Genomic DNA, 17006 nt, shown 5'->3' with positions numbered 1-17006 from the left:
CAAGGTCTCATCCAACCTGGCTTTGAGCACTACCAGGCAGGAGACATTAACAACCTCCCTGGGCAACCTGTTCCAGCATCTAACCACCCTCACTGCAAAACATTTCTACTACTACCCAGTCTAAACCTACCCTCCTCAAGCTTAAATCCATTCCCTCTTCTATCACAGCAAGACCTTGTAAAAAGTCTCTTCCCAGTTTTCTTTAGGCCCCCTGCAGGTACTGGAAGGCTGCTCTAGGGTCTTCCCAGAGCCTTCTTTTCTCTAGGCTCAACAGCCCAAACTCTTTCAGCTGTCACCACAGGGGAGGTGCTTCAGCCCTCTGATCATACTGATGAGCCTCCCGGGGACCCACTCCAGCAGTCTGACTTCTTTCTTGTGCATCATCCTGACCTGCTGTGAGGTACAAGTCTTTCCATAGAGATCCAGGAGATGTATTCCACTGACACTATAAGCACTCTGCCTAAGGTCCCATGGGATCAAAGCTCATTTACATAATGCTGCTGATTTCAGTTTGCTTTCTGAGGATTGCACCTTGTGTTTGCAGAGGTGTCTGGCACAGAAGAGTCACCAAGTTGACCATGTGGTTGGGTGGTTTTGCTCCATTTGTCATGCCTTACAGACAGTCCTCACTATGCTCTTTGCTACTGCTACACTTAGCTTGTTTCCCTTAACTTCCCAAGTTTAGGAACAAGAGAGCTGGGTGAGAGAAACTGTGAACCAGATTAGCAAGTGTATCAGCATGTGCACTTCTGCACCAGGATTAGGGGAAGCAAAATTTCACATTTCAATATCTGGGGAGGAGAAAAGGTTTTTCTCTATGCCTAGGAGGCAGATTCTGGTTCCAAACACCCTTAACATGTCTCATCAATTGTATTTTATTGAAACTGCTCAGTTACTGTGTAGTACATGGGAAGGACAGCTCAAACTCTCACACTGCTATTAAAGAACATAAGGACTGATGAGCAGGGAGCTGATGGACCTGACTGAGTGCCAGTGCCTGTGTGTCTGCAAGGGAGAGTCTCAGAGAGCAGCACAGAAACTCCACTGCTTCATCATCCACTTCCCTCTGTGCCAGCATCACCAGGAACAGGAGGCATCATTTCAGCCCCACATCAATAACTAGCTGGTGGAAAGTCACCTACAAGGAAGCCAGAGGGACTGCAGGTCTCAAACTTCCCTGTTGACAACAAGCCTGTGATGCTCATGGGTTTTACTGGGCTTGGGCTTCATTAACTGACACCAATTAATGTTTGTAAGAGTTCTAGCCTAAACCTGCCAAGTCAGGCTTCAGCCCTGCAGGCAGTGCACCTCGCAAGGTCCTGGCCTCTAGAGAGCACAGATGTCTATACATACCTGAAGGGGGTGTGTCAAGAAGGGGCCAGTCTCTTTTCAGTGCTGTCCTGTGGTAGAATGAAGGGCAATGGGCACAATTTGGAACACAGGATGTTCCACCTGAACAGGAGGAAAGGGTGACGGAGCCCTGGAGCAGGCTGCCCAGAGAGGCTGTGGAATCTCCTCCAGAGGCTTTCAAGGCCCATCTGGATGTGTTCCTGTGTGGCCTACCCCTAGGTGGTCCTGCTTTGGCAGGGGGGTTGGACTCAGTGATCTCCAGAAGTCCCTTCCAACCTCTATGATTCTGTGTAGGACCTAAACCCACTAATCCAAGGGCCTCTCATGTTGCCTCAGAACTGTGCTTTCTTTTCACCTGCTGCTCTTCTGTTCCTCTTTTTAAATTACAGAAAGCAAGTGATTCAATGAAAAAAATCCAGGTGACCTCAGCAGTGCAAAGCTCAGAGCAAATTTATACATTGCAGAGTTTTAAGACCTGAAGTGACTCTCTCACTTCATGGGGTAGTTATTTCTTGCCTGCCTTCTCCTGGCAAATGTCAGCTGAAGACATTATCACCTGTCTGAACCTTATCCTGCAAGCTCATTTCATTTTGCAGTTGATGTTCTCCTGGCCTGTCAATAACACAGATCTATCATTGCTGGGCTTTTAGAAGGGATTTGCTTCTCTTCCCCCTGAACACAGAGCAGAAGTGCATCACCACTGTTCACAGCCCAGCTGTGCTCCCACAAAGGCACTCCTCAGATAGGCTTTGGCCAGAGGATGCTCACAGCCCTAGAGCAGTGGGATAGTAAATCAAAACCCTCTGCCCTAGTTCAGCAAAAGACTTTCTTAAACTATGTGAAGCCAATACTGGGCTGCATAGGCCTGTAATTACTCATTTGTTTCCCATCAAATTCAATCTGCTTTGGATCTAATCCTGACATTTGCTGGAAGGTGTCATTAAACAAAATGAGAGGAAAGTCAGGCCAATAATCCCTTGGTCTCTAAGAAATCACTGGTTGTAGCATCTGTCTCATCAGATGCTTAAGCACAGCCACAGGAGGACCATGCATCACACCCAGATCTGTGCATCTACCCTGTTTTGGTTCTCTCTTTGAATGATTGCTTTAATGATGTAGACAAGGTGGTTACCTCAAGTTTACAGATATTGCCATCTGTAACTTGTACACAGAGTGGCTGGAAGTTTTGAACTGTTATGTAATAAACCCAGAAATCTGAAGTGATTAACTAAGCATAGTCATGGAAAAAATTAAGTGAGCTCTGGTAAGCAGAATTACACAAACCTTCCTAGAACAGCTGCCTATCAGGGCTTTGCTTCTCTTGCACACAGCTTTGGGGAAGGACTGCACTACATGCTCTTCATTTGACAGAACAATGCAGATGTGAGGGCATGGATGGCATGCAGCAGTTGAGCACGTGTTTAGAATAAACCTTTATTTAGAATAAACCAAACCAGGTTGGAAGAGACCTTCAAGATCATCATGTCCAACCTATCAACCAATCCAACCCACCCAAACAGCTAACCCATGGCACCAAGCACCCCATCAAGTCTCCTCCTGAACACCTCCAGTGATGGTGACTCCAGTGCCTCCCCAGGCAGCCCATTCCAATGGGCAATCACTCTCTCTGTATAGAACTTCTTCCTAACATCCAACCTAAACCTCCCCTGGTGCAGCCTGAGACTGTGTCCTCTTGTTCTGGTGCTGGCTGCCTGGGAGAAGAGACCAACCTCTGCCTGTCTACAACCTCCCTTCAGGTAGTTGTAGAGAGCAATAAGGTCACCCCTGAGTCTCCTCCAGGCTGAGCAACCCCAGCTCCCTCAGCCTCTCCTCACAGGGCTGTGTTCCAAGCCCCTCACCAACTTTGTTGCTCTTCTCTGGACTTGTTCCAGCAAGTCAATCTCCTTCCTAACCTGAGGGGCCCAGAACTGGACACAGGACTCGAGGTGTGGCTATCCAGTGCAGTGTACAGGGGCAGAATGACCTCCAAGCAAACATGTATGCTGGCCTCAAAAGTCCCATATCACCTTGGGCAAGCTAAATGCAGCTCTCCACTGAAGTGAGAGCAGCTCTGTCTATTTCCCTCTTTTGGAAGAATGCTCCAAAATCCAATGTGCAATAGAATAAGCCAACATGATGCCTGCCACCATCTGATTCTTTCTCAAATGCCTACCAGTGATTCAGAAACTGCCCTCCATAACTATGTGATAAGAAATACAACACAACTCAAAAGTATTAGCTGCAGTGCAGCAAGTGTGTTAAGACTCCAATAGCTTGAACTTCCTGCCTGAATGAATCTCATTAAAGAAAACCAGAAGCTGAATAATACATGCCTTGAAAGTCAATGCCTCCAAGAGTTAGGAATAAGAAACAATAAACCCCAAGCATTTCTCTCAGTCACACTCTTTCCTTTTCTTTTGCTCCAGTACCAGTGTTCAAACTCCATAGCTCCTGCATTTTTCCCCAGTCTGGCAACCACAGCCAGAGCTGATGTGGCTAACCACAGTCTCACTGGACTGCAAAAGCAATGTGTCTTCACTTCAGACTCAGGAATAGATTCTTGGAATAAATTCTAAGCCTAAGCAGTGAATTCTAAATAAAGAATAAGCTTCTTCATTTGCAGAGCAGTAAATTGTAAAGGTACTTTCTTCACCTCATGGCCAGGTGAATAACCAAAGATGTACACAGATGTTCTCTCTAAAGGCTGAGCTCTGGCCTCTACTCTATCACATACTGGCATCTCAAGGCATGACCTCTGTTTCCACCTGGATCTTCTATGGTGGAAAAATGTAAGGACTTCAGCCTTTACCCCAGGATTTCTGAAGGTCCAGAAGCTGGCTCAGAGTTAATCTGCAGGTGCCCAATAAATGCAGTGCATCCAAAGATGATGAGCCTCAGCACATGTGCAGCCTGCATGAAAAGCAGCTGCTGGATGCCCAGAAGTCCCAGATATATGGCCCATCCCCTCTGGACTATCTGCAATGCACAAAGGGGCATGCATTCAGATGATCCCACCACTGTGTGCACCACAGGTCTGCAACCTCGAGCATACTAAAGGCTCCTGAGCCCAAAGACATCCTCTCTCCTGGCAGCATTCTTCTGCCTGGACAGGAAAGAAGCAATACTGCCTCAAAGTTAAAACTGAAGTTTCTCTTGGGAGACACAAAGCATTTTCCATAGTATGAAATGACTGTGAACCTAAAATGAGTATGAACCCTGAAGAGGGTCAGAGTGCTTCAAACAAGTTTGGTTTGGGCCCCCAATAAGGACTCACTGCAATCAGCTCTCAATTTGAGAAGAAAAATATTGCAACACTGGGAAAACTGAAGCCAGTGGGGAACTGACCAAGTGAATGTTTCAGCAAGGAGACTGAAGGTTACACCTCCTACAAGCACACTTGGTACAGTACTCGAGTTCAGAGATTACATGATGATGATGCACAGACATTGAGAAAGGCTTGAGAATGGTTTCAGCTGCTGCTTCCTACCAGATCTGTAGCCATGTCCACTGCTCTTCTTTACACCAACCCTTCAGAGCGTTAAAGATCTGCGGGCTGCTTTGTTTAATCTCTGACCAAAGAGATGAAGTTAAAAGCACCCACTCTACTGAGCTTGCTGTTCCTCAGGAAACACTAATTGAAAACTTCTTGCTCTGTATTACAAATTGCAATGCAAATATTATGATTCTGTAAGTCAAACAAGATTTCTATCCCTCTTTCCCAGCAGGAAATCCTAATACATGCTACAAGGGGCTCCAGCTTTGCAGGAAGTAACCCGCCTGCTCTCTTTCATAGCTGGCTTCAGGGGGAAGCTGAGTTTGCAACTCCACCACACACCAGTTGCATTCCTAGAAGCAAAGCAGCCCAGCTGCCAGTCAACAGGACATTTGACCTTGCAGAGAAACCTGAAAGGCCCTTGTACAAAACAAGAAGATCTAGTTACAGTTGTGCTCTCCCTGCCAAATCCATCCAAGCTTATCTTTAAAATGCAATTAACATTTAAAAACTGGCCCACACCAAGCCCATTTTCCAGCAGCAGCCAGAGTTTTGCTGCTGCTTTCCAGTACCTCTGCATCATTTCTATTTGCATGAGAAGCAACTTTGTTGTGCTGAAACTTCAAATGCAGTTAACAAATTCAGAGCAAGGACTTGCCTTCAGGGAAAGTGGCCCAGTTTCAGCACGTATCCGGCACGCATCCACTTGGCTTTCATAATCCCAGCTACGCATGACTGCTGGCCGTTGGGAAGGTCACAATGCAAAGGTACTTATCTAAGTTTTACAAAGCTACCAGAACTCTCCAGGGCAGCTTGAAGCTCTCTGTGGTATCCTACTTTGTGCCCTTCCAGCAGCTCCAGCTCCTCCTGCCTGCGTGCCGGAGGTCAGCTCATGGCACTGGAAAGGCATCACTGAGCTGGGTGCTCCGAAGCTGACAAGGAATATGAATGAGCTTGGACAAACCACCTTTGATTGTCAGGATGCACAACTGTGGAAGCAGGTGGAGCCTTCATGTGGTCCTCTATGAGTAGAAACTGGTGATGTTGGCAAATCCCCTTTTTGCTGTGAGGTTTTGGTTCAGACAACTAATAGGCACTGTTTTGCACATGTGTCCATTTCCATTGCTATCTACTAGAAGAGCAAGATGGTGAAATTTCACACTGTACTGTCTTTAATCTTACAGCTTTGTGATCAAATGCTCTTACATCTTGAATAGTGCAGCTGCTTACTCAGTGCAAAAAAGGCTCAATGCAAAGTTGACAGAAATCAAGGGAAAGCCTCCCAGTAACCAAAGCCTCTCAGAAACCAAAAGCAATACCCAGGGAGGGCTCTAGGATGTTGCAAGCTTTTGTTTTTTGCCTCTAGACATGAGCCAGTAAAAGCTGCTGGCATCAGCACATGGAGTGAAAGGCATGTCACACATGTCTCCTCCTAATAAATACTGCAGCACATCACAGCCTGGGCAATTTACCAAACCTAAGAGGAATCTGTTGCGTGTGTGCAATGAAAAACAAGTCCCAGTGGTTGTGCACTGAAAGTCCTCCAAACTTGAGAGGGAAAACAATTCTTTTATTACTTTGGAGCAACCATGCTTGTGTTTGAATGTGATTTACTTGACAAGCTTGTAAGACATCCATGCTCTCACATTCAGTGCTGAGGATAAAGTAGCAGACACCACAGAAGCCATCCTGCATTGCAGCCAGCACTAACTGCTGCTGGGAAAGCTTTCTGCTGACACACCTACACTCATCTCTGCTTTCCATTGATTTCACCCAGCAAGCCAAGCCATCTGCTAGGCACTGGGGGAAGAGAAGACTTTTCAATTCTTCCCAGCATCCTCATCACTTCCAAAACTTTGAGACCCCCTTGTACAAACTGCAGCTCTCACCCAGAAAGCACCTGAACTGCCAAACTATTCTTGCACAACTCCAAGTGCCTTTCATGCTCTTCCAAGTGCTGCACAGACCTCTTCCCTACAGCAGCGCCTGCTGGAAGTTAGCCTTTGTGCACCTTGCGCTGGTGCAAAGGGTTTGCTCTCCAGAGGCTTTTGGATTTGAAAGAGTGTCTGTTAAAAACCCAAACAAACCAAAAATCCAAACCAATGGAGATACAAAGCTATTTTCAGATGATACTTCCCCCCAGAAGTTGGCACTTTTGCAAGGAATTCTTGTTAGTTGCCTCATTTTATTGCTAGATTTAAACCCCTTCATACAGTATTAGGAGAGAAAAGGGTCTTGTCCCTTTGATATTGTGATCAGGGGTGTGATGAGAGGTTTTGGTCACAGGTGGGAGGCTGTCTGCATTGTTTTGGGTTTGCTTGTTTGTTTTCTAGTTGTTGGGTTTGTTTGGGGGATTTTGTTTGTTTTGGTTGGGGGTTGCTTGTTTGTTAGTTTTGTTGTTTGTTGGTGGGGATTTTTTTATTGGACTTTTATTGAGTTACTAGAAAGAATATGAACATGAACATCTCTTGGTTTACTTCCCCCCCCCCAGGTGGCCTAATAAAATCCATTCTCTCTCCTTCCAGCTCTGCCCACCTTAGACCATCCTGCCTACAGAAACTCCAAATAACCTGGACACTTCACAACATGACAGGATTTGGCATGCATTTGGTATTCTCATTGGCAAATGATCACAACTACAATTATCTGCAGGTTGAACAACAAACCCTTAAAATGAAGATTAAACACAATTTAATACTTTCCATAAAGAATTTAACCACTGAGCAAAGTGGCCAATCTATTAGCCAAGCCAAAGAGTTCAAAGATGTCCTGTCCAGGAGAACACAGTGCTGCTGTAACTGAAACAACTAAATCCTTCCTATGTTGAGGAAGACAGAAAAAGCACTAACTGCACATTTTAAGAGGCTGAGCAAAACCAATCCCTATGGACACACTACAAAATAGACTTAGCACTTTATAAGCTCAACAGAAAAAACTTGCTCTGCAATGTGGAGCTGGTATATACACACACACACCCCAGAGATCTGCTGGAAATCTGCTTTGGTGCCATGGACATACTGAAAAAAGGACACACATGCAACAGAGGGCTGTGAAGCAGAAAAGGTTGATGTGCAGAAAACTTCTGTGTTGGTGTTGCTTTCTTTGTCAGAATGACAGCCTGCTCAGTTCATGTCTGAGTTTTGTGTTTGGCAGCTGTAGAGCTATAAAAAGCTTTGCCATTTAAAACAGTTTTAAAAGGTACTGTATTAGACTGACAATACAGAAGTCATTCATCAAACTGTCATGGTGTTTGGGGAGACAGATAGCAAGTGTCACTCCTGGGCCTCAAAGAGGAGGTTAAAAATGAAATCCATGCTTGTCATCTCTACTAGAGCACATTATAAACTGAAAGTAATCAAGTCTGCTGTCGTGCCAAACCTTCCATTGAAAGAGAGGGAATTACAGCACAGTGTTTATTCTTCCCCCAGCATCAAGGCCTGTCTGACCTGCTCACAACAGCTCTAAAGCTACCTCTGTCCCAAAAGAATTTATTTGGATAAAAGCTACAATAGGCTATTGAATGTTTGGTAGCAGGTCTGATAAGTCAGTGAGAAAAAGACAGAAAAATAACTAAGAGTCAGAAGAATAGAAGAGTGAGACAAAGCAAAACATTGTTCTTCAGCCTGACTTGTCTCCTAGGTTTTGCCAGGGTAAGAGTATTTCTGGATCCAGTACCCCAAGGATAATTAACATAACCATTGGCCTTTTAGTTCCCTGCCCCCTTGGTAAAAAAACAACCCAAACAACTGGAACAACCAACCATCCAAACCCCAAACCAAGCAAGAAGACGAGAGGACAGTCTGTACTTCTGCACAGCATTTAATCAGATACCGATGCGATTAGGGACAGGCGAGGCTTCTCCTCTGCAGGCCAGCAGCTGCCCTTCAGCTACAGCTGGCACGGGCATTGGCAGCTCCAATGTCAAACTCCAGGCCATACCTCTGCAAGGGTCTGGGTGCCAGAAGTGCCTGGGTGCTGTCTGCATGTGGGCACCTGCCAGCAGTGGTACTCCTTGAAGTGAAGAAAGAGTAAAACACTGAGACCACAGTGCTGCCAGAAGCAGACGTTCGCACAGTACCTCGCATCAGTCAGGCAAGCTGGAGGGGCAAGAAGGTAAATCAGCATCATTTAGAGTGAGTCAGAGAAAGAAGAGTATCCCAATCCCTGAAGGACCCCAAATATTATAAACAATCATAACTTCTCCCTTCAGCAAGAGGTATCAATAGAGTGCAGCTTAAAGACCCAGCTTTCCTCTCTCAGCTCTCAATGAATGCCAGTAACAGCTGCCAGTGTTCTTCTGAGGGTGGCTGCTACAGAAGCTACAGAGGAATTCCATTTACATTCAATTCAAAATACAGTCAAATGGAATTTGCTTGAGGTTCAGGTTTGTTCAGGGAGTGTCATATCTGACAGACCAAACCCCAAGATTCTGGGGTCAGACTCTGGCACATGAAACTATAAAGCTGCCAGACCCATCTGTAGCAGGTCAAAACTATCTGAAACAAAACCCAATGCACAAACTACTGCTCTTCACTTCATCTTGTGAATTAGCACTGCCTTTCAGCACCTCAGTTAAATCATCACTACTTCTGATGAGGAGCAAGAACACAGAGCAGCACAGTTCCTAACATCCGTGACATTTTGTGCCATGCTGCTTACATGGAGCAAGGCCTGGTGAGGTCAGTGGAACAAAGAGTTTTTACAGGACCAGCCCTTCACATAATAAGCTCAGTCTTCCCTCCAGCATCCAGAGTGCTTCCAAAGTACTCAGCTGGTTGTTTGCCACACCTTTGACTAGATGCAATGAACAGGAATGCTGAACAAGTTGCAACATTCAGCCCTAGATCCATTCTAACTACAACAATATCAATTTTCACACTACTTATCAAACAGTTTGTGCTACTTAAGTGCAATTCTTACTCAAGTGCCAAAAAACTATCGTCCACCCTATGAAACACGAGCTACATTCATTTTTGGCTCTGCCCATCCAAAACATACCTGGTGTAAGGATTAAGGCCTCTCCAAAGAAAGGGAACATTAAAGCAAAAGCAACATAGGCAGCTGCCAAGTGTTGAATGTCCACAACCGAAAGGCAATTTTAAGGTATTTTTATAGCATAAACTGCTCAGAAAACAGAAACAAGCATTTTGGTCCTAACACCATTTATTTACACTCAGTACTTACAAAAGCTCCTCAACTGATACTTCCAAGACCTCTCAATGAATATACAAGGGCAAAAACCAAAACAAGGGCCACTAACAAGATGAACACAACACAGAGGCAGAGCGTGCATGAGCACCACTCTCACCTTGGCAGCAGCAGTCTTCCCCTGCACTTCCATGCTGTGCCACAAGACCTCTGCCTAAAGCATTAGGGGTATCCCAAAGGGCAGAGTGAGAGCGTTGGCAAGAGATTATGCAGACAGACAGGAAGGCAGATGGTCTCTTGGTTTGGCTATGATAAGGAAGAGGCACTGGAATCCAAACTGGGGAAGCAAAGGGACTTCTACAGACTGCTGCCAATACCAGAAGCACCAACAGATTTAGTTTGGGCTTAGTTTGCTGACCATGATGTAACATAATGTTCTTTGATACCAAAACATGAGGAAATGCCTTTACCAAAAGATACTTTGGACTCAAACAATGCTATGCTTAACATTAACATGAATGATGTTAATGGAACTTCACATGCCAGGATAAAGGCCAAAACAATTCTAACTGAGCAATCGTGTTAGCAGGATATCACCACAAGGACCAAAATACTAGGCCAAAGCTCATCCCCTGAGCTTGCTTCCACTGAAGGCAGTGATGATTCACCCAGGCTTGACTGATGAAATGAAGAACAAGTCAAAACACTGAAACAGCCTCTCTACTCTGGACACCACTGAAGACTCATCATGCTGCACAGTGCCTCAGCTCAGTCGTGTTTCAACTCTAGAAGAGTTAGACCATGATTTGCCAAATAGCTCTCAGTTATGGTTTGGCTCAGTTTTGCAGTGTCCCATGCGGTGCAGAGTTTGGCCACTAAGGTGTCTTGCTCAATACCTCTAGTAACAGGACAGTTCCACCAGGTCAGTTCATCTAACACAAGCATCCTGTCTCCAGCAGCAGTCACAAACTTCAGGAAGAGCAAACAGCCCAGGTAAATAGGATACTCTTCCCCTGCACGCTCCCATCCTTTCATTGTCAGTTTGAGGATGTTCAAAGCCAGGTGTGGTTTTAGTGTATTTATAAAGCCATGGTGGATTTTTTGTTTTGTTTTCTAAATTAACTTGTCAGTCTAAAACTTGTCCCCTAAAACTTAGCCAAACAGCTACAGGCTCCTGAAAAATAAAGAGATGAATTGCTAAACTCCCTCTTTGCAACACATGGAACAGATGGGAAACTAACAAATGCTGGGAGTCACACAGCCGCTTAAAGCCCTGTGCCCTCCTCAGTGCTTAACTGCCCATAGACAACTAAACCTAGTAAGCTGCAACCTCCAGATGCAAGGACAAAACCTTGTGGATTTGGGTGTTTACTAAACTAATTTGAAAACATAACCTTGCCTTGATTTTATCTGGCTAGCTGGCATTTCACATGCAGCTTTCTTGTGCTCATGGCCAAGGCCGTTTAAATGCAACCATTTCACAAATCTAGCTAATTTTAGGCCTGTTTTACCCCAGTTGCTGACTACAGCCATGTGGAAGCCTGCATCATTTCCCCTCAGCTGCAGTGGCAAATTACTGACACAAGGTTCAAAGAACCCTCAGTTAGCTCAACCCTGATCCTCTCAAAGCTGAAGGACAAACAGTCTGTCTGCATTTCAATGATGTGTACAGCAGCACATTCCAAAACCCCTGCAGAAACGTACAGCAGTTCTTTAAAGCTTCATTCCTACAGATCCAGGCTCATAATCTTGTTGGGCCTGAGTTATTGGGGTTTTTTGTTTGGTTTTGCAATTCATCATGACACATTCCTTGAAAATCAATGGAGGGTGTGCATGCACAGCAGAAGAGTCCAGGGGAGGGTCCAGATCAGATCTCAAACTCTCCTCTCTGCACTGCATCTTGTGGAAATGTTTAGTGTATTATCTCAGCCCTTCAAACACAGCAATATCCTGACACTCTGAAAACAAACTGTGACCTCTAATTCTGCATCTCCTTGTAATGGCAGATCTCAGTGTGGCTTATCTCAGAATTAGGGATTCCAGCAAAACGTGTGAAGCGCCATCAACCTTCCCGCCGAACAGCGCGCCCCGGTGTCCCGTACAACAGCACAGGAGATCTTGGAGCAGACAAGACTCTTGAGTTCCTACTGGTATATGGCCAAACTGGGAACTGTCCAGCTCAGTCTGCTTGTTAAAAAACCAAGGAGAGGGCATGTGGATACAATGGAGCTCATGAAAGAACTGGGAAGTCGAGAAGAACACATCTTAGGTGAGCAGAACTGCACAGTCTCCAGAACTGACAGCAGTGCCAGAAAGGACACAACACGGCCTTGAGCACACCAAACACAAGGCAGCTTTGATAAATAAGACAGTAGGTAAGAGATGCTCCATCTTTCCTCCCAGGGTCTGAGCACTGAATTAGCTTCTCACAAGGCTGAGGCCCCACAGTAGAACAGATTTGTCTCTCGGCACTGCTGCTGCCCTGTCAACAAGTCACTAACTTACACACAGCCACAGCTTCTAACAAATCCTCGTGGAATCCACCCTGGACATGGATCACCACAAAATGCTCTCACCAATTTGTTGAGGCTATCTGACACTGTTAACTTTTTTAGGTTTTCTACTTTTGTAGCATTCAAAGGCAGGAAAAGAAATACATCATGAGGCACATCACAAAAACATGCAACCAGCTTGTCCTCATCCTCCTATTATTTCTGAGGTTGCTCTGTCAGCTGCAAACAACTGCTTCTGCATTGTAAGACCATAAATATCCTTCAGAAGAATGCTGATCAGACATGGGCATATATTGCTACAGAAGGCAGAGCAGTATATGAGAAGTACAGAAACATGCAGTACACTTAAAGCCTTAGCAGCATAACTTGTTCTGCCTTCAAAGTTCCTCCTACTGTCCAAGCTACAAGATTTCCTTGCACACGATTTCCCCAATGTCACACAGGAAGTCAAACCACTCTCAGAGATGAAATGCAGTCTTACTTAACTGCAAGACAACTTTTTTTTCTTCTGAATTTTGCCCCAGATGCCCAATCAAGCAATTTCTTATACACAGTGCATAGACTGGCCAAATAATTTAGTGACTGAAGAGAACTCATTTATGATCTGTGCTTAATACATCAACATTTAGGTATTCCTTGACAGCAGAAAACCAAACCAGCTTCACAGAGTAAACAATGGCCAAGGGAAAGAAACAACTGCATCCATCACCAGGCTTTCTATTTCTGTTTTTCTTCTAGAGCAGATTTGGGAAACAGTTCTCAGAGGAGAGCCTGCTTTGACTAATATTTAGGGTATTAGAGGCAACTGGGCAGCAGAGACTGCTGGGTCTGCTTCCTCAAAGCACCTTCAACCTAGTAAGCGAGGAAAGACTTGGATCAATAACCTCAGATCGTAAATCTGTCTGTGATTCTGCTGGAGGTACATAATCTTCACTGAATAAATACCACACACTTCATAGCTTTAGACTGACACTTAACCCAAAAGCTGTAAAACAGCTAGAGCATGGAGTAAAGCAGCAAAACACTGGCTGCCCAAAGCCTCACTTCACAAAATCTTTGTGGAGAGATGCAAGAACAGATCCCCTGCAAAACAACTTCTGATCAGACAAAAGTTTAGATTGAAGTAAGATCCACTGCAGAAAAATAGCAATGACCTCATGCCTACATTTAACTACCAAAGAGAGCAAGAAAAACTGCTATGTGATGAGGGCATACCTGAAAAGCTATCAAGATTTTGACCTACAGCACTGAAGCACAGCAGACCAAAGGGCCATCAATCCTATGCTGACAAAGCATGAACTGTCTGAAATATCCCATTTCAGTTGAATGCAGCTAATTCCTTAGACACTACAATGAACTGTTAAGAGCAACAGAGAAACAGAAGCCTGTTTAGAAAAGTCTGGAATGAAGGCCTGAGCATTTACTAATGACTAGTTACCTAGATGGATCACATAAACAGGTGGTCTTTATCTCTTACCACACATCAGCCACTTCTGTCCTTACTTGGATGTTCTGTAGATGGCTATCAATCAATGTAAGGCCTGTACTGACAGAGGAACACAACAACATAGACAGCAAATATCCAGGCTGGAGACCAGCTGGGAGATTTCTCATGGCCAATTAAACACAGCATGCTGCAATATATTTTACCTCTAACAGAAGTAGTTTTCTTCACTTCTTGCCTCATTCCATCTAGACTTAAAGAAAAGCATTTCACTGGGGGAAGGAAACATGCTAGGAAAAGCCTCACTCCTGAAAATGATCAGCTGGGACATACAATCATTTCTGTGCTATTATTGCATTACACTAAGCAAAGGTCAAGGGATTAATTTTTCAGTTCAAAATGATAAGTGAAAGATTACTACAAACATTATGAGCTAGGTTGCTCTTTATAACTGCCACCAAAAAGAACAAGTCAGATGTTGAAGAAAAACCTATCAAAACCACCTAATGCTGATGAACTACTGTTGCTTAAGAGAGAGTTGGCAATTCCTCTCCCGTCTTACCAGCACAACAACTCAAATCACATTGCCTACAGAATTGTTGTGTACTCAGTAACAGCCTGTGTCATCAGATGCTTTGGTCCTTTGGGGAGCACCTCCATGAATACTGAAATGGTACCATGAGATACAAGTCCAGCATGCTGCGGACTGCACAAAGTAAAGGTTGGCACCCAAAGACTCTCCTATCCAGAAGAAGACACAGGGGTCTCATATACCAAAAAGAGTATAAATAGTCACAGACCCATCGATTGTCAATATCATGTTTAATACCTGCTTACTTTCAAGGTAATGAATGCATTTGTAGGTATCTTTAGCCATCTTTATACACAGCCCTGGAGCCCAGCATTACTGAGTCTGGCATACTTGATCCCAACATTTGTAGCCAGATTTTTATTTTGTTGTCCCTTCAAATTCCGGAAAGGTACAGAAAATGATTGCTAAGTATTGTGGGAGCAACCTACAGGGCTTCGTTTTACACACCTTCCAGCCTGTCCAACCTCTTCCTCCTAAAGCTTTTGTTTGTTTAGCCAGCGGAGGGGTTTCTGCTGTATTGAGTGTCCAGCAAAACATGCTGCCTCAGGAGCAGGAAATGCATTGCTACGAAAAGAAGTTTTACAAGAAGCACCCCTGCATGTCCTTGTTTGAACACCAAGGTGCAAACCATCAGTTCCACTACCACACTCAGCACAGCACACATGAAAGTACCCCAGGTACACTCGTGATTCCAGGTCCTAGCCAAGGCACGCCTGCCGTACATCAGCTCTCCCAGTGCCACCCCTGCAGCTGGCAGAGGGAAGCCTCATCATCAGCTCTGGAGAAACCAGCTGGTGCACACCTACAGAACTCATCCTGTGCTCTGTTCAGGTTGCTTTGTAACTGCTTCCCCCACCTCCCCGCTGCATTTCACCCCTTTCAGAATGCGGCTGCAGCCCGGGGATGGTCACAGCCCCACTACCAATGCTCAGGCACCAGGATTCTCACCTGGGAAAGTCAAACACCTTCCTCCAGCCACCCACCCCACCACCCACCACCGAACTGCTTTGCCCTTTCTCTCAGCTCGGCCGCTCACGCCCCGGGAGACCACCCCCCCCCCGCCCGCACCGACCTTGTTGAGGTGGGGGTTCCTGGTGACGTCATAGCCGCGCTGTTTGACAGCCAGGGCCGCGCCGCCCCCCGCCTGGCAACTGCGGCTCCGGGTGACGCTGACGAGAAGCGGTCTGCAGCTGGCCCCCGCCATCCGCAGCAGGGGGCCGGCCGCCCCCCAGCACACTGCCACCATGGCCCGGCCGCGGCTTCTGCGGGCACAGACGGCGTTAGCGGACACGGGGCGGCAAGGGCGCGGTGAGGGGGCGGGCCCGGCCCGGCCCAGCCCAGCCCTGCCCAGCCCAGCCCGGCCCAGCCCAGCCCAGCCCAGCCCTGCCCAGCCCGGCCCGGCCCGGCCCGGCCCGGCCCAGCCCAGCCCAGCCCAGCCCAGCCCAGCCCAGCCCAGCCCAGCCCAGCCCAGCCCAGCCCAGCCCAGCCCAGCCCAGCCCAGGTGCTCCCGGCGCGGCGGTCCCTGCCGAGCCGAAGCGAAAGGAAACCCAGGAAGCAGATCCCGCCTCGACCCCGCGGCGGCCGCGCGTCCTCCGTTACCTGTTAAGGCTCCCCCGCCGGCTGAGGGGAGGGCGCTGTCCGTTGGTGCTCCGCCTCCGCCGCCCGCCCAACCGCCGCCCGCCCAACCGCCGCCCGAGCGGAGGGGCTTGGCACGGCCGGGGCCTCGCCTGCCCGCGGCCGTGGGGCCCTAGGGAGGCCCTCGCTCCGCCGCCGCGGGTTTGTCATTTCTCCGTTATTAGCCATAGTAGAGGGCATCGCGACAGAGGGACCTGGGTCTGTGCTGCGGGGAGCGGCCTCGGTGCCGGGAGGTGCCCGGTCTCTAGGGCAAGAACAAGGGCCCCAGCTGCCTGGGGTGGTGGAGGAATAAGGCTGCTTGGAGGAGCTGCTAGTCCTTAGGAAGCACTTTGAAAGGATTTGTAAGTCTTCCTTTTCGGCAGTGAGGTAGTTCGGCACATCAGGCTACCTATGGTCTGTATAGGCTCGGTACCCAGCCTGTCCACTCAGCATGTACAGCACACACTGTCTGCTATGTGTGTGACATACAGCGCAGAGCACTGGCTTGCAAGGGACTTCAAGGTCAAACCTTCTTGTCAAAAGCATGCCCTAAACAGTCTGGTCCAGCTGAATCTCCCAAGTGTCCGGTGTTGGGGAACCCACAACTCTCCTGGGGAGATTATTCTGATACCTGATTGTTCCCACTGTGAATTTTTTTTCCCTTGTATCCAACTGGAATTTTCCTACTAGCAGCTTGTACCCAGCACCCTTCAGGTTCTCCACGTGGCAGCTTGTGAGACATGTTTTTCACGTACCGGAGTCTCAGTAGGCCATGCATGAAACAGGCAGGTCCCTGCATCACTTCCTTTTTTTCAAAGAAGTGAGCCCTTTTTTCCTCAGAAATGGTGACAT

General features: G+C 46.8%; 1 protein-coding gene across 3 annotated transcripts in view; it reads right to left on the bottom strand.

Annotated features, from left to right (window-relative positions):
• Positions 1-16159, bottom strand: part of ME3 (malic enzyme 3) — a 130822-nt gene extending 114663 nt beyond the window's left edge. For 2 of the 3 annotated variants that reach the window (XM_068145903.1, XM_068145919.1), the window contains exons 1-2: positions 16140-16159; positions 15613-15802 (exon numbers count right to left, since the gene is read on the bottom strand). In XM_068145903.1, the coding sequence (XP_068002004.1) occupies positions 15613-15786 (174 nt within the window). In that variant the 5' untranslated portion in view covers positions 15787-15802; positions 16140-16159. The other variant, XM_068145911.1, reaches the window with a different exon arrangement.
• Positions 16160-17006: the final 847 nt, after the last annotated feature.

This window comes from Melanerpes formicivorus, unplaced genomic scaffold, assembly GCF_026170545.1.
Source record: "Melanerpes formicivorus ecotype bairdi unplaced genomic scaffold, bMelFor1.0.p_v2 SCAF_1, whole genome shotgun sequence".
Lineage (NCBI taxonomy): Eukaryota > Metazoa > Chordata > Aves > Piciformes > Picidae > Melanerpes > Melanerpes formicivorus.
The sequence above is the reverse complement of the archived record's forward strand: the minus strand, read 5'-3'. Positions and strand labels throughout refer to the sequence as shown.